Below are 25,715 nucleotides of genomic sequence, written 5' to 3'. Positions count from 1 at the left end.
TTATCACCACACGTCTCTCTCTTTTATTCTCACTGTGAGTCTGGAATCCAATTTGAGGACAATCAATAGTGGTTGGTCTCTCTTCCTGTTTCTTTTGCATATTTACTGGACCATTGTCTTTCAATAAGCCACCAACAGAAATCTAATTTATCAACCACTGACATGTGTGGGTAAATACAGCAGGCCATAACAACCATAAAGTATGAGTTGTGTACGTCCCCCTACAGTATTTAGAATAGTTGTCAACCATTATGACCTTTTCTATATTTGATTATTACATTTCTTCCCCAGTCCAGATTATTTGGCAATATTGGTTAATGATAACTGATATTGTTGCAATATATCTCGCTTCCTTTTTAATGCTTATGACAAACTTTTCTTTGGGATACATGCTTTTCGGATCCAATTTGAGCTAATTTAAGCTACTTGCGGTTGGTTAGGAACAAAATCTCTGAATTACATAAAATACTTAGTTTATTGCATCATGTCTGGAATGGATACAGTGTTCACAAAATGGTTGAAATCTCTTTCAACATTTATTCATACTTCACTGAAGAGATTTAAAACAGGCCATTTATTCTCCTTTCACAAGGCCAATTTCTATTCATGAAATATAGAATCACTAAAGACTGTGGAATGAACAGCATAAATCAATCAAATAATAAATAAATTTGTGTTATCTAAATGTGAGATGTATTTTTAGTTGTTCAGCTGGTGGTCGTTACCACCTTATTTAATGCCTTGAGATAAATACCCAGTTAACACAGTCATAGCACCTTCTACGCATCATCTTTTATGAATAACCAACAGATAGTCATTATTATTCATGAGCCAGGGTAGGTGTAGTCATGTGCACTGAGCTTTAGATAGAAAGAGAGGGAGGAACCGAGAGAGGGATAGAGAGAGGGAGAGACGTGCGAGTGAGAAAAGGGGGTGTGTCTCTATGAAGAGAGGTTTCGTACAGCGTGGATGACTGCTAGGTAGTGTGGATGAGAGAGGGACACAGGGAGATCGAGGGGGTATGATGCACACATACAGACAGTCATTCACAAGGAATTCTGCAGGCAAGCTGGTCAGTGTGTGATTTTTACACAAAGACTGGGAGAGAGGTACCTACTGATGAGAGACGTAACTCAAGATTTGAGGGAAATCCCCGGTGTGCCTGTTTGTGTGCACTACTTCCAGAGATCTGTTGGGGGACCCGAGACGGTGAGATGGGCTGTAACCTGTGCACGCTGCAGAAAAGAGAGGAGCACTACAAGCTGCTGTATGAGATCGCACAGGTGAGTCGACTTGTTTAACCTACTCCTGAGATCCTTCTGAAGTTAAATTGTGAGATCAAATGGGACTTCCATGGAAGTTTCTACCTTCTATAGAGATATGTTCTCTATCTTTTCTAGGCAACTCTGTTAGATGAACGGATTCATTTATTTAGACTTGTTTATCCAATGCAACCTACAAATAAGAATAATGCAAGAAGCATTTGTTTCAAGGGACAGGGCACTACTCCTCCAAGTAGTAGATAGGGAAACCCTTTTTTTTTTAAAGATTCATTTTTGGCTTTTTTTGGACTGGAATGTCAGAAAGTGGATAGGAAGTGATATGGGAGGGAGAAAGAGTTGCGGGAATGGAAAGGACCACAAACCTGGATTTGAACTCAAAACCTTGTGTTTTAAAAGTGTCTTCTAAGACATCCAGTTTGGTACTAGTAGTTGTTCTGTGTTTGGATCTGCACGGTCTTGTGTGAAGAGTTCTTTAGGGGAACTCTTTGTTGTGTTGAATTCCCAAACTGCATTGGGGACTTACCTGGAAGCATTTGTCAGGGATTGGTTCAAGAAGGATTTGAAGAACACAAATGTTCTTGTTCATTTAGGTACAGCTGTTGTACAATACGCTTTAAGGTAGGAGGATGAGAATTTAGGATTTCACACTCTGGTGAAACTTATTGTTATGGAGAGTTGCAAGAAAGAAGCAAGCCTGGATAATGTGCAAAGACCTGAACAAATTACTAAAGAATCATTGATCATGATTAGTACCACCATGTTTCCAAACCCTTGCCTATATAGTTGGCACCCACTGGAGCCCTGTAACAGATTCTTAGAAGCAGAGTTGTTCAATACAATATTTAAAGACCAATTTAGCTTTTTAATAACCATTAACGTTTAGGGTTGATGCTAGTCTCGGACTGGCTGAACTCCGCTTCTGTCCGAGCATGTTCCTATGCTGCATGGGAGTTCAGAGTCCCTGCTCCCTCTTGAGCACCAAGCGTGCAAAATAATATTTTCATGTTGCTCTGATCGCCGCCTCATTAAGCTGTTTTACAAAATGGCTTTAGTGCCTAATTAGATGGTAAACTGTGCCTTTAGTCTGTGTGGAAGCCAGTCTGGGAGATTATCCCTGTCAGATAGAAGTGGTAGAAGATTGATCCCTACTGGTTCAAAACAGCAGGCTTGTGTTAAGAGTGACTTGTTCAGATGGCTTCTTGCTGATAACAGTGCTGTATTGCCTGTGATTAGGAGTTTTGTACAAGCACTTGCTCTTTTGTGGAACAATAGAGTGAAGAGTGGCTGGCAGCATTTTTGTGTTGCCGCTGTGACACCCTAGAGATTGTGTGTATGTGTCTGGCGGGTTATGGTTTGCTTTTTGCTTGACATGAGATGACTTTTTATATGTCACATGTTGCTCCCTTTGAAGTTTTATCAGTGAAGTTCAACTCTCGATGGATGAACGACAGAACGGGGAGAGAAAGAACTAATGCAAATGTCTCCAGAAAGGATGAAAGTACTAGGGAAGGTTGAAAGGAGAGGGAAATCTGGATCTACTCTCTCGGGAGTGAATTCCCAAGCTGGCACAAAAGTGTGTCAAGGAAGCGTGTGCCTTATTCGACAATTTAAATTTTCAAGCTTTCATGTTTGCAAGGAGAAATCAAAGAAATGTTGCACCGTGTTACTCTTGAAGTCACAACAAGAAGCAGACATGAATAAACACAAACACACGCCTACACTGCAATTTCACGCTCCCTGACAATTTTGACACTATTCTTGGCAGCACAGCCGTTAGCCCTGGTGGTCTGTGAGATTTATGAGTTTAGTGTGAGTGTTTACCCCTCAATGGGCTCACCATGGAAATGTATTCTTCTTTCTTTGTTAGCCACGTTACAAAGAACCGTACTCCCGCACTCTTTCCCTCTCTCTTACTCTCAGTCTCGGAGGTCTGTGTGTTTATGCTCCATCAGCAAGATCAAGTTTTGGATTTTAAGGTCTGAACCGTTTCACCTTAATTTGGCTAGCAGATCAAACTGACAAAATCTCTGTGATTAGCTGCTGTTTATCCATTGTGATGTAATATGTGATGTCATTTCAAGTCTGATTACAGATAACTTGATTTGAGGGGATATAAAGACTCAATAATATCAAAGCTTTTGAGAAACCAAGCATTATTTTATGCAGTGCCGTGGAAAACAAGATGGCAAACACCAATGAAAAGGGGAATGGTGGATGCTTATTAATTCACAGTTATTGTGAATTTACATTAACCATTGGATGTCTGTATAAAATGGTAATTGTTGAACAAACTGTGTAAACATTTATAGTGCAGGGTGGAAAAAATATGTAAATCCTTGGCAGAAGTATATTTTAAAATGTGATCTAGTGCTAGGCTAAATCTGTAAGGTGCACAGAGTGAGGCAACTGTTTAAATCAAACCATTTAAATGTATTTATTTCCCTATTAATCTCTAAAACACTGGTAATTGCTGATCAGCGAATCTGTGTTAGGTGATGGAGGCTATTTCACTCAGTTGAGCTGAAACACTGAGGCTCATGGGAGCAGTGCAGTTTACGGCCATGGTCAGGATCCCTTGGGGACAGATGCTCAGTGTAATTTCCAGTCTGTGGATCAGCATGGGAGGCAAATGAGAGATGTTACCTCCCACACATTTAATATCACTCAGCCGCTCATTTTTAGTATCTGTAGCTCCACAAATTTCATAGGTACAGTAACATAAAAAAACAAAACAAGAACTTAGCAGGAATTACCTTTACATTTACGTCAATTACATTTGCTGTGTAATTCACCTTGTTTCAAGCTGGCATCCATTTACCTCTGCGCCCCGTACGGTGGCCATCGAGGGTCAGAGGAAGTGTCTGTCCCGAGATCACTAACAACCATATGGATCTGGATGAGTGAATTGGACAGTCAGTGTATCACAGATGGAGAGCAACCTTTAGAGAGACCTGCCAAAAGGAGCTGTCTTTTGTGAGTGTGTAAGATTGAGTTTTAAGTGTGTATGTGTGTAAGGATGCTTCACACTCCTGCCTGAACCAAGGTCTCTCTTATTGGCATCGTCACTGTTGGGCGACGTCCTCTGTCTCTCTCTCAGAACACTCTCATCCATCTTCCTGTCCCGGAGCCTTTTTCTGAACGATGCTTCTTGCTGATGAAATGTGTTGGGTGTGGAACGAAAGAAGGGAAAGACAGAGAAACATGTAGTTTTGATTGATCCTGTGAGCGCGTTGGATGATAAGTCTGTCAGATAGCACAGACCCTGGGCTGATCATATCAGCAGACCCTGCCAACTCCAGCCCAGGCAAAGCATGCTTGTGTGTGTGTATATGATGGAAATCTCATTTAAAGCCCATATCATTCTTTTTGACTCTAGCATGCATGGAATGATTGCATAATTATTGCTAAAAATAGGCTCTACTCTCTCAGTGATCCTGGTGATTTTCTCTTTTAGTGAAATGACAGATGCTGAGTTTATCTTTTTCTCCTGATCTGGAATGAGAGCATATGACCTCATCTAAACCTATGTCTCTTGTCATTTTAGCCGCTACTGATCTTCCTTACCAGATGTATCGGGTTACCTGCTGTTGTGTGTATGGTTTCACATTTACTGCAAACAAGTTTTTAGATTTCAAGTAAATATGTAGAAGGTAATATCAAATTTCAAAAGCACGAACAGATCTATGATAGTTCATTACTCTTTTGTTAATGATAATTTTTTTTTATTAGTTATTTTTTGTTAATGATGTAATAATTACATGAAATAAGACACTTTTGTTAGGGACACACCATATTTTGAGACCATTCATTCATTCACTCACTCACTTATTAATGAATTTAATATTCATTAGTTTATTTTTTAGTGTTAGTTGATATTGGTTTATTGATTTGTGCAGTTCCTCAATTTTTACGTTTGTTTTACATTACCTTTGCCACAATGTAACATTTACTTCATCTAATTATTCAATAACAGAATTATTTAATAAATAATTTAATAAAACCGTTAAATCTTGAGCATAGCACAAAATAAGTATTTATTTTTCATACTGTACATTACTATGTTGTGATGCCTAAATTCACTTGTATAATAACAATAGGAATATCAATACTGTCTATTTTTCATTATTTTTTTATCAGCATTAAAATATCAGCTTTTCGGACACAATTTGAATACATTTGTGCAAGGTTGCACTCAGCCAATCTTTTTCTTAACAATTTTTATAAGATATCATCAACTGTAATAAGAAGTGCCAACAGGGTCATTATCATTGCTGGCACTGTCTCTACCACTCAGTTGGATTGAGTTTCATGGGATTTTACACTTCTGTCTGATCTGCTTCCTGTATGACTGCAGTGAAATTATGAGGTGACCTTTTCTTTTTTGTGTTATTTCATTTTAAAAAGTGCAGGCTTGACCTTTACATCCCTATAACAAACCCACTCGACCAGTCAGACCCTCTGATTGAAAATCTTCGCTATGAGCCCATCTCATTTTTTTCCATATACCATACACCACCTATGCGGCCACACTATCCGCGATGCAAAAATGTACTTTGCATTAACCAGACACTCTGGAGGATATTTATTGCATATAGGTTTTAACTCACAACTCCCCTTTAAAACACTTCAATTTCTTTCTAAGTAGGCCAAGTGGCAGTTAGTAGCATTGTATTATTTGCGTCTATTTTTTTTTTAATTGCCCTTTCAGAATAGGCAGAATAATTTGTGAACTCCTTTTAAATTTATGAACTCCAAACAAACCAAAAATTATGAATATACATAAATGAACTCTTGTTCCTTACTCACAAACTTGTCGTTTTATATTCTTAAACTAGTCCTGGCCTCTCAATTTCATTCTTAAGAAAATCATCTGATTTCAGCAGAACAGAAAAAGTTATTTGTCTGGAACCACAAAGGAGATGACCTGCTTGTCTGCCCTAGACACACTGGTGTGTAATTAGTGCTGGGCTTCAGAGCTGATTGGTAATTATAAGAAGTTATGGAGTTTTGTCTTTCCTTCATCATGCAATCGTCTGTGAGTCTGCCCAATTGGCAAGTCAAAAGGGACTGATTACGCCTCTGTCACGCATGGGTGCTACACGAATGAAACACAGGGCATTAAATCTACATACCGCTGTTCACTTGACTTAATGAGAAGAACTAGTGTGATGGATCTTGCATTAAAAAAAATCTGAATCAGAAGGTGTTTTTTGTCATGGCTCTTGGATAAAATCACTGAAATTGCTGAACCCAGTTAATGCCTCATATATTGTGCAAAAGAAGGAAACATGAAATCAAAATTCACAAAATACAAAACATTTTCACACTGTGCATGTATAAAGTTGTGATGGTTACATTTACATGTAGCTTTGGTTTATGGTGCTTAATTGTTAGTTTATTTAGACACGGTAGATAACATTATCCAAATGATTTCCTATGGATAAAACCTAAATTGCTTTTCAAATTGCACACAGAATATCATTTTTCAAACTATAGCACATCAAGCTAATAAAAGAGGTTTCAAATGGCAATTTGCAATGACTTTAAATATCTTTTTTTCTTTATTTGTTCTACATTGATTGGGTCTATATAGCAGGTTTATAATGCATTGGAGGATTGTGGATTGATCCATTTGTAATTAACACACAATTAGCAGGTACATACGTCTAGATGGCAATTCCTAATATCCCATCTGGCCAAGAACCCAGGCAGGAAATAACGTGTGCGTTATGCAGCTGCCAGTGTATTGCAGAGAATTACAGTTCGAGAGCTCTTCAGACAAATCCAGATAATTTATGGGTTATGTGTGATGTGTCTGCAGTATTAAAACAATCTGTGAGCATTGCTGTTCAGCCCAGTAGAGCAGTTACTTGGTAAGATTATTATGCATATCAAATAATAAAGCATCTGTGTGTGTGCAAGGTTAAGGCACTGGAATGGATCTCAGTGGCTTCTTGTGTCTGTACGGCACGCAAAATGTGGGTGATACGATACCCCTCCCCCACCCCACTTTCTGTCTGTTCTTTTGTTCTTGCAAAGGTGAGACATTTTCTCAGAGAAAACAGAGAGCAGAAGGCTGAGGAATTATGGGATATTAAATTGTAGTGTTGATCAGAGTCTAATTTAAATATAACTTCAAACTGTTAGTAGTACACTTGAATGGACTGTAATATGGAACAGAATTATGGAGAGAGACCTTGTGTCTTTGCATACATGCTGTCTTATATCTGGCAATAGCAGACAAGATTGGATGCATCACACACATCTCACACACACACACACACATACAGGGAGGTCACTGCTCCTGTCTGTTCCTCTTGGCTGGCCTCGGCCTCCTGTGTGAGTGACTGTCTGTCAGTGTGAGACACAAACCGGCCCGGGTCACTTCCTCTCAGGCTGACACCAGCACACTGTGACATCCTTAATTCAACGGCAATGATAAGCTGACATCACTCAAACGTTCCTTGTAAATGTGTTGAACTTGTAGTCAGGGTCCTTTAACAAAAAACAAAAAAAACATGCATTTCTGAAGAGTTGAGATTTCGGCATTTTTTACATTAAAACCTAATACCTTTTTGTTTTGTTGTACTCGTTCCAGACTCTTAAATATGAAAATCCATCAAATGTTATTACAGTTTCCTATTTATTGTTTTAAAACCTGTTTAATATCTAAATGAGTAGTGAAATAATCCTAACCATTGCATTTAATCTTCCAATTTTATTTAAACATTGTTTAATTTCTACACACATTTTTATACTGTGTGTGACAGTTGTGGTTTCATTTTAATGATTAATTTTGATATTATGATCAATTTTACTACTTTTATCCAAAGTTAGTGTACATCAGAATTAGTGAGCTTTTATTAATTAGTGACGGTTGAATCATTCATATCTGTGTTTGGTTGTAATGTGTTGAACTGGTAGCTGGTATGTACTTTTGTGCATGTCTTATTGAAGTCTGTAGATCTCATATGTCCTTGATCCCCCTTGTCATTGCTTGTCGCTCAGGTCTTTTCAGTCATTGAGTCCAAACTTGCGTGCCTTGGAAGGGTTCTGTGTGTTTATTCGATACTGTGACACTATCAAACTTGAGTTGGTTTTCTAGCATGCTTGAAAAGTCATTAGCAACTCTCTGAGGTCTGCTGCGCCGTCCGTTTGCATATTAAGTATCAAGCGGCCCATCTGTGGGGCACACCATGGAGTCTCCACGCCGTAATCAGATCTGCTTTCTGAAACATCAGTAGGGTTCAAGTCTTAGAGCAGATCCTTTCCAAGAAATTAGCAGTTTTGTGTCCTTTTGTTTGCTTTCACATTGGCCTAATAAGGAAGATATCATGGAAGTGACCAGGCTAGTTGTCATATAGGTAAATTGTCGCATATATTAAGGATTATATTAAGTAGTCAGCAGTTCAAGTATGCATATGTTTACTCAAGCAAGGGGTTTTGTTGGTTAGTTTCAAATGTCTACTTAAAAAAATAATAATAATAATAATTTAAATGTGAAGCCCATAAATGTTTTTATTAAAAAAAATGATTTGTTTTTTTGTTTGCTTGTTTATTATTGTTATATACAAATAAAGCTGCTTATAGAAATAGAAAGTAAAAAGTGAATATCCAACATATATGTTATGTTATGTTATGCTATGCTATGTATTTTTATTAACTGTACATTAAGAAATGCTTACTGGTGAGAATGCAACTATAAAGCATTTATTTAATTAATTATTATTAAAAAATTGTGCATTTGTTTATGTTTGTGTATTTATTTAATTATAAATGTAATACCTCTCAAAATTTGAATTTTCATCTCTATATTTATTATATTATATTATTATATTATATTAATCAACAATGATGAATAGTGAATTAATGGAGTCACAAGTGTGTCCCATATTCTTGCTCTATAGTGTGAAAAATACTTTTCTGTCTTTTTATCTGTTCATTCAAATTCTTCCATGTCTATTTCTGATTAGCCAATTATGCCCAATTCCTACTTGAAGTCATCCGTTGAGCAACTGTAAAAGCAGGCGCTGACTGACTGCTGACAGGCTGAATGGAGTTAAATTGCACAGCAAAACAACCCAGCGTGGCGTGTATTATGGGGTTGCGTGAGTCGGAGAAGATCTTTAAGCAAGCGTGTATTTGGATGTCCATTCACACACGTCTGATGTGCTCTTGAAGAGTGTTCAGGTGTGTAGGCGTGTGCTATTTTTTCTATTCGTCTAGTGGAATCTGACTCAACACATGAGGAATAATGCTAATTGGCATGTAACAGGAAGAGCAGGAATTACACACACGTTTTGGGAGATAAAAAAATCTCACGGCTGGTAGCTCATTAAAGGGTTGTTATAATTTGATTTGTATCCGTCGTTCACATATTGAACTTCTCACACAATGTACATGGTTTTACTCAGAAGGTGCAGGTTTGGCTATAATGAATGCCATGTTTGTGCTCCCGGTTATTTGACTGATCTTAATATTGGGCCTTAGGTTTGATGGGGAGCAGATGACAGTTTTGGACCTATGAATTATCTACACATAGAGCATGACAGACCCGTGCCAGCCTACGCTCAAATGCCAGATGCATTCATCAGGCTTTGGATCGCAAACATCGGATTCAGGACAAAAGATTCACAGCCAGTAATGTGGTCTTTGATGCCTATGTTTTTGTCTAGAAATGTGTTTGGATTGGCACGCTAGTGTGCACCACCACTTTTTGTGCTTTTATAGTGGAAAAATACAGCAACGGGGGTCTTTCTGTCATGTCTATGTATATTTTGACGATGCTAACAACTAGACCTCGCTTACGTTCAAAACTCAAAAAGTAACTTCATGCATTGTCAGAATGCATGAAAGTCACTGGTGACTCTGACCTTCTCTTGAACCCTGATACATTGGGTTAACAGTTACTATCCCTCCCTTAATTTAATTAAGAAATATTGCTTGGTACATAGTGTGTGTGTGTATTTGTTTTGTCTATTTATAAGGCTATTGTTTGTGGTGTTCCTGCCTGTAATGATGGCAGATGTAAGGTTAATCTTCGTCTAATGTGTGTAGGAGGAAGTACCAGATAATAAGCCCCTGGCACCGGACGCACTACATCTATTAGAGTCAGTCTGAAAGAGAGAAACATGAATGAAGTTCACAGTGGAAGATAAGCCAGTACATTAGACTGTGTGTCTAGAACACTAGATCCATCTGTTCTTCTTTGTACCATTCAGTCATCATCTTCTGCTTACCTTTCTTACAGTTTCCTCTTAAACTGAATCCAAAAGAATGCATTGTACTGAGAAGTTAAATCCGTGTCTAGAGGAATGTCACACTTTTGAATTTTAACCTTTTAAATGTTAAAGGGTTAGTTCACCCAAAAATTCTGTCATTAATTACTCACCCTCATGTCGTTCCAAACCCGTAAGACCTTTGTTCATCTCCCGAACACAACATAAGATATTTTGATGAAATCAGAGAGCTTCCTGACCCTGCATACACGGCAAGGGAACTACCATGTAGTAATGCCCAGAAACGTACTAATTACATCTTTAAAACAGTCCATGTGACATCAGTGAGTCTTTTTGTGTGCAGAATACTTTTTGCGTGCAACGAAAACAAAAATGCAGAAATTAGGGAAAAAATTATTTATTAGTATATTTTTCAGCATTTCTATATTTATTAGAGCAATGTAACATGGTAAGCTCAGAAACAAGCGTAAAATCAAACTGTATTGAAATCATGTATGAGTTCATTTGTGTAGCACATGGAGTTGCTACCTTTATGTAGAGCATTCCGAAACGGTTCATATGCTGCCTTAAAAGGCAACTCACTAGGCTTTGGAATAGAGCTTGCGTCTCTCTAGAGCAGAGTCCTTCATTAAAGTCATTAGTGAGGCACGGTGGGACACTCCTACCAGAAATCAGCTGAAATAATGAAGCAAACCCACTGAAACGACAAATCACCTTCAAATCTGTCTCTCGTGCTCTCTCTCTCTCTCTCTCGCAAAGTGCAGTACCCATAACTAGAGGCCAAGGCCGAGACACCACGTCCATTGCCCTTCAGGAACAATCAGTAGTTTTTTAGCATTTGGTCAGGTGAGAGTCGGCATGTACAAAAAAACCCTGAACCTTAGGTCTTCCCTCCTTTTATTGTTGTATTGCATAGCCTTGTTCTATTGTGGTGATGGTTATGATTACTGTCGGCTTGTTCAACAGCATTTTTGCCATGACATTTATTGGTGAACCTTGAAGTGAACTCAACTGCACAGCAAAACCAATAGCAAAACTCAGGCCTTGGTCTAGTTTTTTGCTTCAATAAGGATCAATGGTTTTGAAGGTCTGTAGATTCAAAGCCGAAGTGTGTAATAGTAGCGTACCAGTAAGAGTGGTATGCTAGCAATTGCTTGATTTAAAAAAAATGTTACACCCTGACTAGCTTAACAGAAACATTCGGTTCATTCAAAATCGCATACTGTAGAGTAGGAACTACATTTGAATGTGAACTTAAGCCCAAAGTACACGGAAAGACACGGAAAAGCTCAACTGAGTAGATGGTTACTCGCACGCTGAGCTCTGTGCACACGCAGAGAGCTGCGTCTCACAGACTGAAGTTCGAAGTTCCTCCTGCACCTGAACGAACAAATACAAATCACAGTTTAAACAAGCAGAAAAGGCTGTGAAAGAGACCAGTTCAGCACCCGCTGTATTCCGGTGTTCAGGGCACACGCAGAGACACGTCTAAAAATGCTCGAACACCGAATTTGTCTCTTTTTGCTCTTGTTCTGACAAATCGATATTTACAATACGATATATAAACGATATTTCATTTTTACAGTGAAGACTATGCAATGCTATTTTACATTTAATTATTCCGTTTCTGTACCTTGACACCTACAAACTTGTTGTTTCACACTAGAAAACAAAACTATAAAGACAGAACAACAACATCAAAATAGCAGAGATTGCAACAACAGACGCCTGCATTGACAAGCACTTGTGTGAGAGGTTTATGAGAGCTGCAACTTTAGTTTTAAAGATTGCAAAGACATTTTTATCTGTCATATTAGATATTACATTCCGGAAGCAGCAATTGACTCCACCAGTTTGGAGGCAGAGCTGTCTGTTTTTCCCACCAATTCTATATGGTGGAAGTGTTTGGAAAATCTATTTGAAGTCATGTCCGTTGCAATTTCTAGTGCTACGGTAACTCTGATGAAATCCAACAGTGACCAGGAAGAGCAACAAGCCCCTACGTGTTTTAGCATGTCAGGTTTAAGTTCTCCAAATAGGGCAGGCAATGAAGACAAAGAGACACAACCCTGTCAAAAATCTGTTCTCATTCAGAGAATATTTCATTTATTCACACTCCTGTAATGGAAAAACAATTCCCTACATCTACATTCAGTACACAGGATGTACTCTATGACAGCATGCCGTATGATCGTACATATTGAGAGTGCTTGCGTTGGGTTATTGTAGTGAGGCACTGAGACTAAATAAATGTTTTGTTGACGCAGTTTGTCATAACCCATGTCATCCATGGCTGGGTCCTGCTGAAGGACTCATTAGTTAGACATACACAGCTCCCTATGATATATGTGCCTGCTATTTCAAATGCATTATTTATTTTTGTAGCTGAAAAAATAGAGAAGAATGAGAGGCATTTATACTGCTCGGAGGATCAAACCAAGGTTGGTGCTAATGGAGAATTTAATTATGTTGTGAAAGGTAGACATTCGCCTGCAGGGTGAACTCTGTCAGCGTTGTGTTGTGTAGTCAAACTCCCACTGCCTGATTCCCACAGAATAAGTCAGTGGCATACTGCCACCGAAAACCTCTTTGAGTAGTAATTCTTTGTCCCTAAAGAGGAATTTGAATTTAATGCAAAAGCACACACATAAGCAATGGCAGTAGAGATGGTTGAATCTCTATGGTTATACTGTGTAATCAAAGTTACTTATGTGAGAATATTGTGTATATGTGATATGTTTGGGGGGCAAGGTGAGGGTAGGCATGTACTTGCAGATGCTGATGCCTTAGGTGTTACATCTTATTTCTAAAGTATAATTAGCTTTAGAATACTTAAGGTGAAATTTGTAATAGCATTTGGTTTAAATAGCAACACCAAATGGAGTTGCAAAAAAATAAAATAAATACTGTTTTTAATATAAAATAAAATAAAAAAAATTTTTGGTAACTGAAATAAAGCTGAAACTTAAATGAATATTAGAAATTTAGCTTTGACAACTAACTAAAATAATTAAGTTTATAACTGAAATTAAAATTGAGGGATCTAAAAGAAAATTTAAAAAGCACATAACAAAATTATTAAAACTTAAAGTAAGATTTAAATGAAGCTAAATATGAAAACATATATATAATATTTAAAAATAGTATATAAATAATAATAAAATAACACTGAATGCCACTGGATAGATAAACAGTTACCTAAGCATTTTTCTAAATACTGTATTTGTCATTTAAATAATATTAAATAATGTTTTAATGATAATATATATATATATATATATATATATATATATATATATATATATATATATATATATATATATATATATATATATATTATTCCTTTTTAAATATTTAATTGATAAAAAATTTTGCTAGTTTTACTTGCAAAAAAGGTTTGTCAAACTGATCATTTTCACACCTAGTTCATAGTGGTGGATAATGTGGGAATGCCGTATTATTTTGAATAATTAGCCCAAGTTATTATCATTGCTAAACTGCTCAGTTTAATTGTTTGTTTGCAGTCTGTTATGCTTGGCTTATACTTATAATGAGACAAAACATTTTTGCTGCCACACATTGACAGTACTGTAATTTGCACCAAATTTCACTTATACAGAAAGTCCTTGCACTTTTCTTTCTCTCCATCTCTCACTCAGTCATGCATTTTGTTAGGGGACTAATTGCCTCTCATTAATTTCTTGCCACGTTGATTAATCAGTGCAGAGACTACATGGAAAATAGCATATATGCAAATAGTTAATAGCCTCTTTTTGAATATCTGAATAGCTAAGGGCACGGCGAGTTAGTTATCAGTCTCCAAGTAAATCTAATGAAGAAAATGAATTAAAATAATAACAGACTGTGTGACAGAGTCTGTGTGGTTCCTCTTGCACAGCGAGATGATGGTTGTCGATGGGCGTTTTATAGACTCCTGCAGCTTCGTAGAGAGTCTGAGCTCTAAAGCAATATGCGAAATTCAGATTTTCAACAGAAATTAAAAGTTGTAATGATTAGGAAGTCTTTCTTTTTTTTTATTAAACTTCCATGTGCCATTGTCATTGAGCTCCTACAGTGAATCAATGGGTGACTGAGCCTTTCGACCATGTGCTCAATAAGATGATTTTGGTTTTGTGAATGGGATTGTGTGTCAGATACTGTGTTTTTGCTCACACATAATACCCTGAAGAATCCTTTCTGATTGCTTGACACTTCCCAGGTGGGATTTCACTGTTATGCTCTCATGCCTTTATTCCTCTTGGATTCACAGTGTTGAGAAACTCAAAGTGTGACTCCCTTACAAATGTGCCATATAAAAGACTATAGTCAAGTGTCTTTCACCAGTGTTTAGCTCTTTTGTCAGTTTTCTCAACAACTATCTGTACTTTTTGGATTGACGTAATGCTGTTTGTGTGTACATCTGCCTGTAGCTGTTGCATTTTCCGTTGTTTAGTCGACCGGCCTAGAGGTTCTCAACCAATTCTTATCTCTCATGCCACATGTGTTTAAGCAAACACACATGCAGTCTTATCACTTCTTTGTGCTTATCTCACCTGTGCCAAATCATTCAGCTTGGAGAAAATAAACAAGCCGGTAGATATGTCACCTGACAAGAACTGACACAAATATGACAGCTCCGACAACACGCACACACACACACACATAAAAACACACACATTGTATTCTCCACCATTGATGTTAGCTGTGATTCTGCTCTCTACTTCAACATTCAGATGTACTACATGGTCCTCTTGAGGCAGAGCTGGTATAGTGAGTCTGAAATCAATATGATGGGTCTGAGGTGACTGTGGTACAATCCAGTTTCAGATCTTGTTATCAAACCCAGATGGCACCTGACCTTTTCAGAGTCATGTATCGAGGTGGAATGTGGAGGTGGGTTGGTGAAGCTTTGGCGGCCACGTTTCATCGACATTAATGACCTTTCATTTCATATCGCTCTGGATTAAAGTTAACCAATGTGAACTCCAGAGTTTCTTCACCTGCTGATCTTTTAGACAAGATATAAATCTATGGGAATCAATGGGCTGTTTCTCCACCAGTGGCTAGTCATTGACTATAGATGATTTTAAACCACTTTCTTAGGAAGCAACATATGTTATGGGCATAAAACAAGTAGACAACCTTGAAAACCAACCATGGCGTGCTTATTTTGCAGTCCAGTGATTCAACAATTAAAAATTAAAACAATTAACAAATTTAAAGTTTTTAACGATTAACTTTAAGTTAACAAATTTACGTGATCATTAGATGCATGATAGTAAAAGGTAATCTAACTGCAAAAATAAAGGAAATAAGCATATGCACATAAAAATGGCTGATATATATCCAGTATGTCTCTCTAGAAATGTACAGCCATATGCTTGACACCCATTAGTGTATCCTCAGAGTAAAGCAATGGCTTTATTCCCATTTGTTCCATCTTGTCTTAACCCTCATGCTGCCATATTTTTTGTGGGTGTAAGGTTTTAGTTTCCTTTATTTCGTGTCTAAAAATATGTGCTTCAACAAGACACAAGTATTATTGTTGGTGCTGAGGATTGCATCTGTTGAGTTTGCTGCACAGATGACCCCAGCCAGCTCTGAAGACGAGACAAGACAGGTAGAGAGTTTTCATCTCTGTGTGCATATTTTGACTTGTTTCCTAGTTACCAATGGATTAATTTGCCCATCTGGTAAATGCATCTAGCTCACTGATCCCTTGCTCTTCAGTCTTCTTGTAAGGAAAGTTGCAGGATGCCTGGATGACTTGATGAATGTCTGAGAGCAAAGGTCCCTGTCATGTTGTGTCAAATGTTGAGGTCGTTCAACAGCAGTTGTACTTGGCCTGTAGAAAATAAATGAAACGGCCACGCTTTGTTGTTGAATTTCACAAGAAATGTGAAATGAGGGTACGGAATCTTAAAGAAAGTCCTGCATAATTAAGCTGGTTTTCAGTTATGCCTCACAGGAACCACATTGCTGAAGGAAAACTTCTCAGTCTAGAATAAATCATGTGAAAAGTAGCTCCAGTCTTGAAATGTTTTTTTCTTTAGCATTAGCTAATAAATTCACCTGTATGATGACATCTACAATATACGACACAATTATTCATGAATTAATGTGCATTATAAATACACTCTTTGATTTTGTTTACATTCTATTTTCATAGATTTTTCCTGGGTTTCTGTGTGGACCAGTAAAATATGCTTACACTAATCACAAAAATATTTTCAGCAGTGGCATGTAGGGTATTGACCTGTCAGTTATTTCACAAACCTTACAGCGTAAAGGTAAAGGGGTTTGTGTGTTCCCTCGGGTATGATTCTGTCTAAAATAAATGGTTAAAGGGCTGAGTACTCTGGGTTTATAACAAGCTCATTTAATTGGTCTGGCAGTGAACCTGCTGATGCGGGCGAGTGAATTCTGATGGGGCGTCTTTGACAGGTGTCAGGTGCAACATGTCAGATGTCATTATGATTGCACAAAGAAAGAAAAAATAATATATTTATAATAAAATATAATATATAATTTAAAAAATGTAAATAAATAAATAAACCATGTAATGTTTTACGCTTATTTCACAACCCAAAAGTTTGTGTGTGTGTCTGTGTGGTTTGAAGTCTATTGATATTTATAGTTCCACCTCTTATTAGGTGAATGGGCGTGAATTTTCCAAGTCTGGACATGAGGGAGCAGTGGAGGCCATGCGCAAGGATCCCATTGTGGTGCAGGTGTTGGGGCCCTCGTCCCGGAACCCAAACAGCCTACAGGAAGTGTGTGTGGTGGATGTGTGCACTCAGACAGACATCACATTTGAGCACATCATGGCTCTGGCTAAGATGAGACCCACCACCCCACCAGTGCCAGACATCTGCCCCTTCCTGCTGTCGGACAGGTAATGTGAAGCCAAGACTGTTAATTAGATTTAGACTTAATCCTCATACTGTTTATTGTACTGTGTTTTTTTTTTTCATTATATCATACAATATATATTTTTTATCACAATATATATATTTAGTAGTAGTAGTAATAGTAGTTAATATTTTATAAATATTATAAATATTTATTTAGATTATTTATATATATATATTATAAATAAATTTTTAATTAGGGAATTTTAATTAAATAAAGTATAAATTATAATTCCACAAATATAAATGTAATTGCAAATATATGGGAAGTATATTATATAAATACATTTATATATAAATATACATTATTATAATTTTATTATTTATTATAATTGTATTTTTTAATGTGTGTGTGTTTCTGAAATATATATACACACACACACACACACACACACATGTTATTGTCAAGAATTGCTTCATCACCAGGCAGAAGCCCTTACCCCCTTCCTCCTCATGAAATATCCCCCACTGCCATCATAAAATTCACGTCAGGGCCTATGTAATTATTGCAGTGGCTTCCCTTACACATTTCCTGTAATGAGTTGTATACAGGGTAATTAAAACCTAATGGAGTACTAAAATATCAAACATGCTGGCACAGAGCTTTCTCTTGGTGTTTTATACCCTTTTACAGCTTTCCGAGTGCTTCAGTTTGTCCAATAAGGCATGCGTTTTGTTTGGATTTATTTATGCTAATCTGATTGTCTGGCTACAACTAAGCAAAATCAAAGATTAAGCTCATTGGTGTGTGTGTGTGTGTGTGTGTGTGTGTGTGTGTGCTTTCCTCAGATTGCTTAGGATCTTGGAACAGTGCATTTGCAATTGAACCCCAGCTTGATGTGTTAACAGATTAATGATTACTGTTTGTAATTACACGTGCCCCAGACTACAAACAAATTCTGTTATCTTCTGTGGAGTGTAACGCATGGCTTCAGGCTTGGTCTATAGTTCGGGCATATCAGCCATAAAACTAACCTAGTGTATAATGTTGGCTTCTCTCGTTCTCTCTTTCTCTAGTTGTCATTCCATTCAGACCATGGAGCATGAATATTTTGATTGTCCAGAATATGTGGCCAGCACTCAGGCAGAGGTGGACAGGGCAGTTGAATTTGAGTGTGAGGTAAGTAAAATGCTTTCTGAAACCATTTGAATAGTAATGTATATACACCTGGGGTGAACCAGTAACTAATGATCAGCCCAGCCTTTTACACCTTACATGCATCTAAAATGTGTGGGGCATAATGGAGTGATTGAATAAATAATTACAATATACATCACTGTCAAAGAAAAAAAAAGTAGAAATACATTAAATACATTAATGCTTCCTTATCTATGTTGTATTATTATTATTATTTACATACCATTATACGGTTGTTATTTATGTATTATTTCAATAAAAATATCTGAATGAGATTTTAACAGAAAGAGTTGTATAGTCAGAGGATTTACTGGGTTCATTTAATTGTAAAAAATTCAAAACTAAGAGTTTCAAAAAGGCATTTTCCTTCGCTGTGAATGATTCAAAGTAGCATGTTACAGATGGAGAACCTTTAAACTATGCCAGTAAGACTTTGACTAATAAACAGGGGGCAGATTAGACTCCGCTGAGATGTGATTAGTTTTATTTTAGTGGCATTAATGTTCTTTCCTACTGGATCTTGAGCTCATTTTAGAAAAACAAATGCATATGTGTTAATGAAGCATTATTATTATTTGCAATAATTGAAGTATAGCTTGTCAACAGATGTTTCATCAAAAGAATGAGATTTTTATTTATTTATTTTTTTTATGCAGAAATAATTTTTCTATTAGCAAATTAGTACCGTATTTTCATTCTTGGATCTTTTATGCAAAGTAAATAAAAATTGCATAATGCATAAGTAGCTACAGTATATGCAAAATGTATAAGCAGAGATAACTGTCCTCCATGGATCCTGCATTAGTCTGCTCTGCTTCATGCCCGGATGAGCCTCTTCCATGCGAGATAACTTCAATCTGTCCATCACAAGGACATCTTTCATATCAGACCAATGGGAAAGTCTGACAAAATCACTTTAGCTCTCTGAACATGGCACATATACTGGATTAATACTATGATCTATCAAATTATCACTGTGATTCGCCAGTTTCATCACCGCCTGCACTAGTTTAAGGGAGATTGTGTGGATTACTTTGCTTGATGGCTTGGTTGATCCTTTTTGATGAGCATGTGGTCTGTACAATAGACTTGCAGAAAATATGACTTATTGCGAAGCTTCTTGAGCAGATCTATATGAAGCCACATTAAAACTGCTGGTGATGAATTGCATCCATTTTTGCGGACTGACAGAAACCCAGATTCAGCTGAATTATGAGAGTTAGCCTATTTTTAGGATGTGGCACCGTGGACATGTTGGTATCTTATTTTTAGAAATGATTTACCAAATAAGGATACTTGACAGTGCGGTGTAAGAAATGGATAAACCTCATATAGTCGAGGTGGTTAAATCTTGTTAATGTGGAGGGTGGGGTAGCTGATGTATGATGCAAGTGCTCGGTCAGGACGGTCGACCGATAAATGAGCCGTTCTGCCTGAGGCCGGTCTTACTGGGATGTCGAGCTGTGGCTAACTGCATCTGCTTTGATAGATGAATGTCTCTCGTGCAGTCCTGTCACTCCCATTCTTGACATATAATCCCCTCTGCCTGCTTTATTATATCATATTTCAGGGGGGTGCATCATTATAGGACACGTTTGATGTTCATTGTAGGCGAAGGAACCATTGCTGGTCATCCTTCTCATTCTTATTTAAAGCCAAACATTAAAGATGACTTGACTACTCTGAAACAATGCAACTGGTTGATGAGTTTAGATGTTTATGTGTTACAGGAGGTTGAACTCTGTCGAATGAACAGCCAGGAAAAGCTGGGTCTTACTCTCTGTTACCGGACTGATGATGAGGACGATATAGGCATTTTTGTTGGTCAGGTGGGTAGTTGTAATTGTTTTGCAATTTTAAAATTGGGACCATCATTTTGACATTGAGTGTTTTATATAATTTATATTATTTATTTCTTTTATTCAATTTCTTTTGAAGTTTATTGCTGAAAAAAAATCTGGGTTTTAAAATTTGGTAAAACTGCTGTAAAACTGGTGATGGATGGACAATAAAATAGTTCATGTTGTCCAAGTTTCTCAAGGTTAATCATCTCCTTTAACAAACCATGTGTTGAACCATAAAAAAGGTGAGATTTCGTAATAGTTTCAGACTAGTTTTTAATGCAGCAGTTCAATTTACAGACAAAGATCTACTGAAAATGAACTGAATAATGTGTTTAGAACAGAGAATGGTAATTTGGCGATCTGTGTTAAATAAATTAGCAGTATTTGAAGTCACCTGTAGGATGTGGCACTGAGCATCAAATCTGACGCAGGCAATCAAATTATTCGGAGCAAACCATTTTTAACAGCAATTTCAATTTTCTGAAAAGTAATCAAAAGATAAAAGCTCAGTTTGATCCATTTTCATCGTTCTACATCACTGTAGACCTTCACTGAAATTAAAAGTGTTTAATATGAAAAAATGTTCCTCTTTTCCTAAGTTCAAATGGCAGACGAAAGTCTACCAGGACTGAGCCAAGCATGAAGAGAGCAAGTCAAGTTTGGAAAATAATTCAGCATACAGACAGTTCTTTGTCAGTGTTTTAATTGCTGATTTTAATTAGCAAGGAATTGCTCCCATCCTGTCTCCTGTGGAGTGTAAAATGGCACTTTTTTATCTTTCACCTACTTGACATACAATAAGAAAACAAAGGCTGAAAACAGGGACTGCATTTCAACAGAGAGAATTCTACTTTATTGTACAGATGTTGCCTGTTCTTACACCATTTCTCTCTCAGAGATATGTAAATGTGGAGCACCTGACGTCAAACAAGCTGAATCGCTTCTCCTTTTTGTATCATCTCCAGAAAATGTATCATAAACAACCTACAGAAAAGTTATGTATGTTACGTAAATATTAGTCATTAAAATTGCATTTAAATGCGTATAATGTACTGCAAGGTTTTTTTCTCCCTCCACTATCAGCATGTCTTTGATGTGTGAGATCTTCATTTCAGAGGAAGAAAAGTTAACCAGTATATATTCTTATATACATTTTTACAAGGAATATGGTTCTTTTAATTAACATTCTGAATATATAAATATGTGTTACTTTTAGGGGGGCGGGGGGTTGGAGCAAGGAAAACATTCCCACATCCTTTATATATTCTGTGCTGTATTCACTTCCAGCCATTTTATATTATATGGGGGAATTATGTTGCCTTCTTTTGTAAATAGTCTGAAACGAATAGATTTATCTCATATTAGTACAGATATGCAAATGAATCTATTACAATACTGAATTCTTATTGTGATAAGTCAGGGAATTGTTGTTGGTGTGTTCAATTTACATATTTACATATTGATGGCATGTTTATTGTGCTGTCGATAGGTCGAGCTCAACAGCATAGCTGCGAGGGATGGACGCATCAGAGAGGGAGACAGAATTTTACAGGTGGGATACATTTAATTTTTATATTAAACAAAATGTATTGAAAATGTAATAATATAATGAAATCCGAATGTGTATATAGTGGTGTATCTATCCAAATCTTGAACAAAAGTAGTTAGCTGCTATTGAGTCAACTGGAAAACCATGATAAATTGCACTTAAATATCATTATTAAATGGTTCTGCTTTTGCAGAATGTAGAACGAGTTGGTGTGACATTCAGCAGTGACAGTAGGGTTAAAGGTTTGGAGAATTTATGAGCAAAAGGAGATAAAGAGAGAGCGAAATTCAAAGGACTCAAGGCATCTGTGGATGTAACAGTGAGGGAGATGAATACAGTGGTTCAGTGCACGTCTGTCTCACTCTCTCCACCCCTATTATCTTCTTTTGACAGTGCCATTACTCTATAGAAGAAAAGATGAATGGCACCTGTCAAAGGCTGCTTAATTGTGTGCCTGGGCGTGTACCGCCACAACAGCTTTTTATAAATGCTGTGGCTCCTGCAGCCCAGTCGGCAGTCTTAGTAATCGATGCAAAGTCTCTCCTCCAGTAAATGCATAATTGACTAGAGGTTGTTATCTCAGAAGGGGGGCCTAGTTTTGGGATGGGTGAGGAAATGCAATTTTGCTCCACTTCTGTCACTGATGAAGTGTGCTTCCAGTACTCTCTCATTATTTTTGTGTGTATGTAATTGTCTCTCTGTGTCCATGTTTCCTCCAGATAAATGGTCATGATGTGCAGAACAGGGAAGAGGCTGTCGCTCTCCTCTCAAATGAAAATTCCAGATCCATAGTGTTGCTTGTCACCAGACCTGAAGGACAGGTGAGACCTGTAGCCAGTCTTAACCCACATTAGTGCTATAGTTCTCTTTGTGTGCCATTTTAATATAAATGTTTTTGTGAGCCAATCACCTGAGCCATAAATGCCAAGTCACTTTTCTAGAGCCACATGAAAATTATGAGATATCATGAGATATAATGAGATATTTCTAATTCATATGACCGTTGCAAAAAAAATAAAAAATAAATAAATAATATATATATATATATATACAAAATGTATATATATATATATATATATATATATATTATATATATATATATATATTTTTTTTTTTTTTTTTTTTTTTTTTTGCAACAGTCATATGAATTAGAAATGTCCTCAAAGTAAAAAGATCCTTTTTGCAGTTATGTCATCTACTATTGGCACCTTAAAGTCATGAGAAGCCAAATCTTGACCCTTTGGTTAGTCCAAAAGTTGTGAACCCTGCTGGGATCTTCTCTCTTAGATGGATGGAAGCTGGCTCGATGAGGACCATCAAGATTTCCTAGAGGAGCTGAAGATGGAGATTTTAGAAGAACAGAAAGAGGAGGGAATTCTTCAAACAGCAGGTTGTGTAAAGCGGGTGAGTGTGACCATATTTGCTTAAAGTTCCACAGGACCAAGTCTTTAGTAAGGCATTAAGGGGCTGTGTCTGTTCTTGTTTTACAGTCTAAAAGATATGAGGATGCCTCAGGAAGTACTGATACAGCTACATGTTCCTCAACCATTCTGGAGAAGGACAGTGGTGTAAAATGCAGCTTTGAGGAAAGCTCTGAATGTGAATCGCTCTTTCCTCCCCAAACATGGACTCAAAAACAATTTCGGGATAGGTGGGAAGCGGGCTCTCATTTGGTTCCTATGGACACTGTTAGCTTAAACAGGCAGGAGAAGGGTCAGGAGGGGAGGTTGAGCGAGAATGGGGTGGAGTGTGACCATTTTCAGCAACTCTTGGAGCTCAAGTGCCAGATCCGTAATGGTGGAGAATGCGGGTTGGTCTACAGGCGAAGCAGTACTATCGAGTGCAGCCTGACGGAGCAGGGTGGAAGCGGAGTGGCACGGGAGCTGCACATGCTCAACGAAGAGCTGCGTAGCATTGAACGTGAGTGCCAGAGCATCATGCAAGCCCACCAGCTGCGCAGGAGCAAGCACGACTCTCCTCGAATGGATAAAGAAAATCGACTGCGTCGTGGCAAGCTTGCGGATATTACTGAGTATCCTGAGAGACTACAAAGTGAGAAGCTCAGAGATAAAGACAGCTCTAGTGCCTACAATACGGCTGAAAGTTCCCGTTCAACTCCACTGGGAACCGAATGTTCACCAGATCACTCTCTACAGCGTCGGGTCCATATGACCAACCAGAGGAACCTTCAGAGTACCCAACAATTGCAGACTCCCTACAGTAGTCCCATCTTGTCATTACCCAGCCAAAGTAGCCCTACTTGCAGTCGTGCCCATACGTACACCAGCTCCACACCACCCTTACAGACCCCCATCACCAGTCCTGGTTCACAAGGACCCAGTCAGGCCTTCTCCAGCAGCTTGGAGCAAAGCCCCAGCAACCCTTCGGAGTCAGATCCAGCGCTTCCAGCTGATGATGAGCGCTGTGAAAAAGAAAGAAACCGGAATAGGGTTGCAGCTGCTCATCACTACCATTCGCCCTACCACAGCAACACCACAACCCAGCCTCCCAGCACAAGACACTACCAGAGTTACCTACAGCTCCTACAACAGCATTCCTCTTCCTCTCTTGAGTACTCCCAGAGCCAGCTTAGCCTCCTCAGCCTTCGTGGACGGGCTGGACCCACGCCACCTGGCAGGCTTGAATGGAAGGTCAAAGTGCGAGCAGACGGAACCAGGTATGTGGCACGTCGGCCCGCAAGAGATCGCATCCTGCGCGAACGAGCCTTACGGATCCGAGAGGAACGCAGCGGTGGGATGACTACAGATGACGACGCAGTCAGCGAGTTGAAAATGGGTCGATACTGGAGTAAAGAAGAACGCAAGCAGCAGCTAGCACGGGCCAGAGAACAGCGGCGCAGGAGAGAGTTCATGCAGAGGAGCCGGCTTGAGTGCCTCAGAGAGACCATGGGGACGGCAAGTGGAGAGGTCAGCATCCTGGAGCTCAGTCATAAGAAGATGCTGAAGAAGCGAAACAAGAAGATCCTTGACAACTGGATGACCATTCAAGAGCTCATGAGTCATGGAGCACGAGCCCCCGAGGGTACCAAAGTTCACAACGCCTTCCTTTCTGTCACCACAGTATAGTGAAGAACATGACCCAAGGCTGTGCCGGTTTATGTACTTGCCTCATTCCAAGTGGCCATTGTATAAAGGTGAAGATGCAGATATTTTTCATGTTTTGTGAAACTGAGTAATACTTGGTGAAAAACTAATTTCAGCTAAACTCAAGACTTCAAGAAATGTGAATGTTCAAAAACTCTTTTGATATATTGACACGTTGACACTACCGTTACAGACCTCGCCGTGTTTTCGTACTAGAATGTATAAAAGACAGTTTTAATAGGATTTTGCGCACTACATTGTGGTTTAATGTAGTGTTTCTTTCCATGAATTTGCATTTGTATTTTATAAATGGTAAGTTTCCATGCGATATAAAATACAGTACTTGAATACGGGCTTTTGTTGCCATTACATCTTTTAAATCTGAATGTATATGTATATGTATATATCTGTAACTGTTCTTATCAAGATCTTCATGGGTCTTCATTGCAGTTTAATGGGTTTACGAGAATCGTTTGCCATACCGCAAGACGTTACCATTTTAATGGTATTGTATACAATACGTACGATTTTGTATTGTTCTGTATGAACATTATTTATATTTTTGAGTCTAATAAGTTATCTTATTCCATCTTTATAATGCCAAATGACCCAATCTGTATCTCAGTCAAGCACTCTCATTGTGCCTT

The 25,715-nt window shown here is 38.0% G+C and overlaps 1 protein-coding gene across 1 annotated transcript; it reads left to right on the top strand.

Moving 5' to 3' along the window:
- Window positions 1–771: 771 nt before the first annotated feature.
- Window positions 772–25,446, top strand: LOC113048165 (PDZ domain-containing RING finger protein 4-like). The gene is made up of 8 exons (XM_026209760.1): window positions 772–1,283; window positions 17,176–17,417; window positions 18,451–18,553; window positions 20,302–20,400; window positions 21,905–21,967; window positions 22,684–22,785; window positions 23,252–23,368; window positions 23,455–25,446. The coding sequence occupies exons 1-8, from the start codon at window positions 1,215–1,217 to the stop codon at window positions 25,048–25,050; spliced, it is 2,391 nt and encodes a 796-aa protein (XP_026065545.1). The 5' UTR covers window positions 772–1,214; the 3' UTR covers window positions 25,051–25,446.
- Window positions 25,447–25,715: the final 269 nt, after the last annotated feature.

This window comes from Carassius auratus, chromosome 29, assembly GCF_003368295.1.
Source record: "Carassius auratus strain Wakin chromosome 29, ASM336829v1, whole genome shotgun sequence".
NCBI lineage: Eukaryota > Metazoa > Chordata > Actinopteri > Cypriniformes > Cyprinidae > Carassius > Carassius auratus.
The sequence above is the reverse complement of the archived record's forward strand: the minus strand, read 5'-3'. Positions and strand labels throughout refer to the sequence as shown.

Excerpts from the sequence above, each read along its gene's own strand:
- LOC113048165 (XM_026209760.1), top strand. The coding sequence starts at position 1,215 with ATGGGCTGTAACCTGTGCACGCTGCAGAAAAGAGAGGAGCACTACAAG. Across the intron at positions 17,418-18,450 it reads CCCTTCCTGCTGTCGGACAG|TTGTCATTCCATTCAGACCA; the intron begins GTAATGTGAAGC and ends CTCTTTCTCTAG. Across the intron at positions 20,401-21,904 it reads TAGGCATTTTTGTTGGTCAG|GTCGAGCTCAACAGCATAGC; the intron begins GTGGGTAGTTGT and ends TGCTGTCGATAG.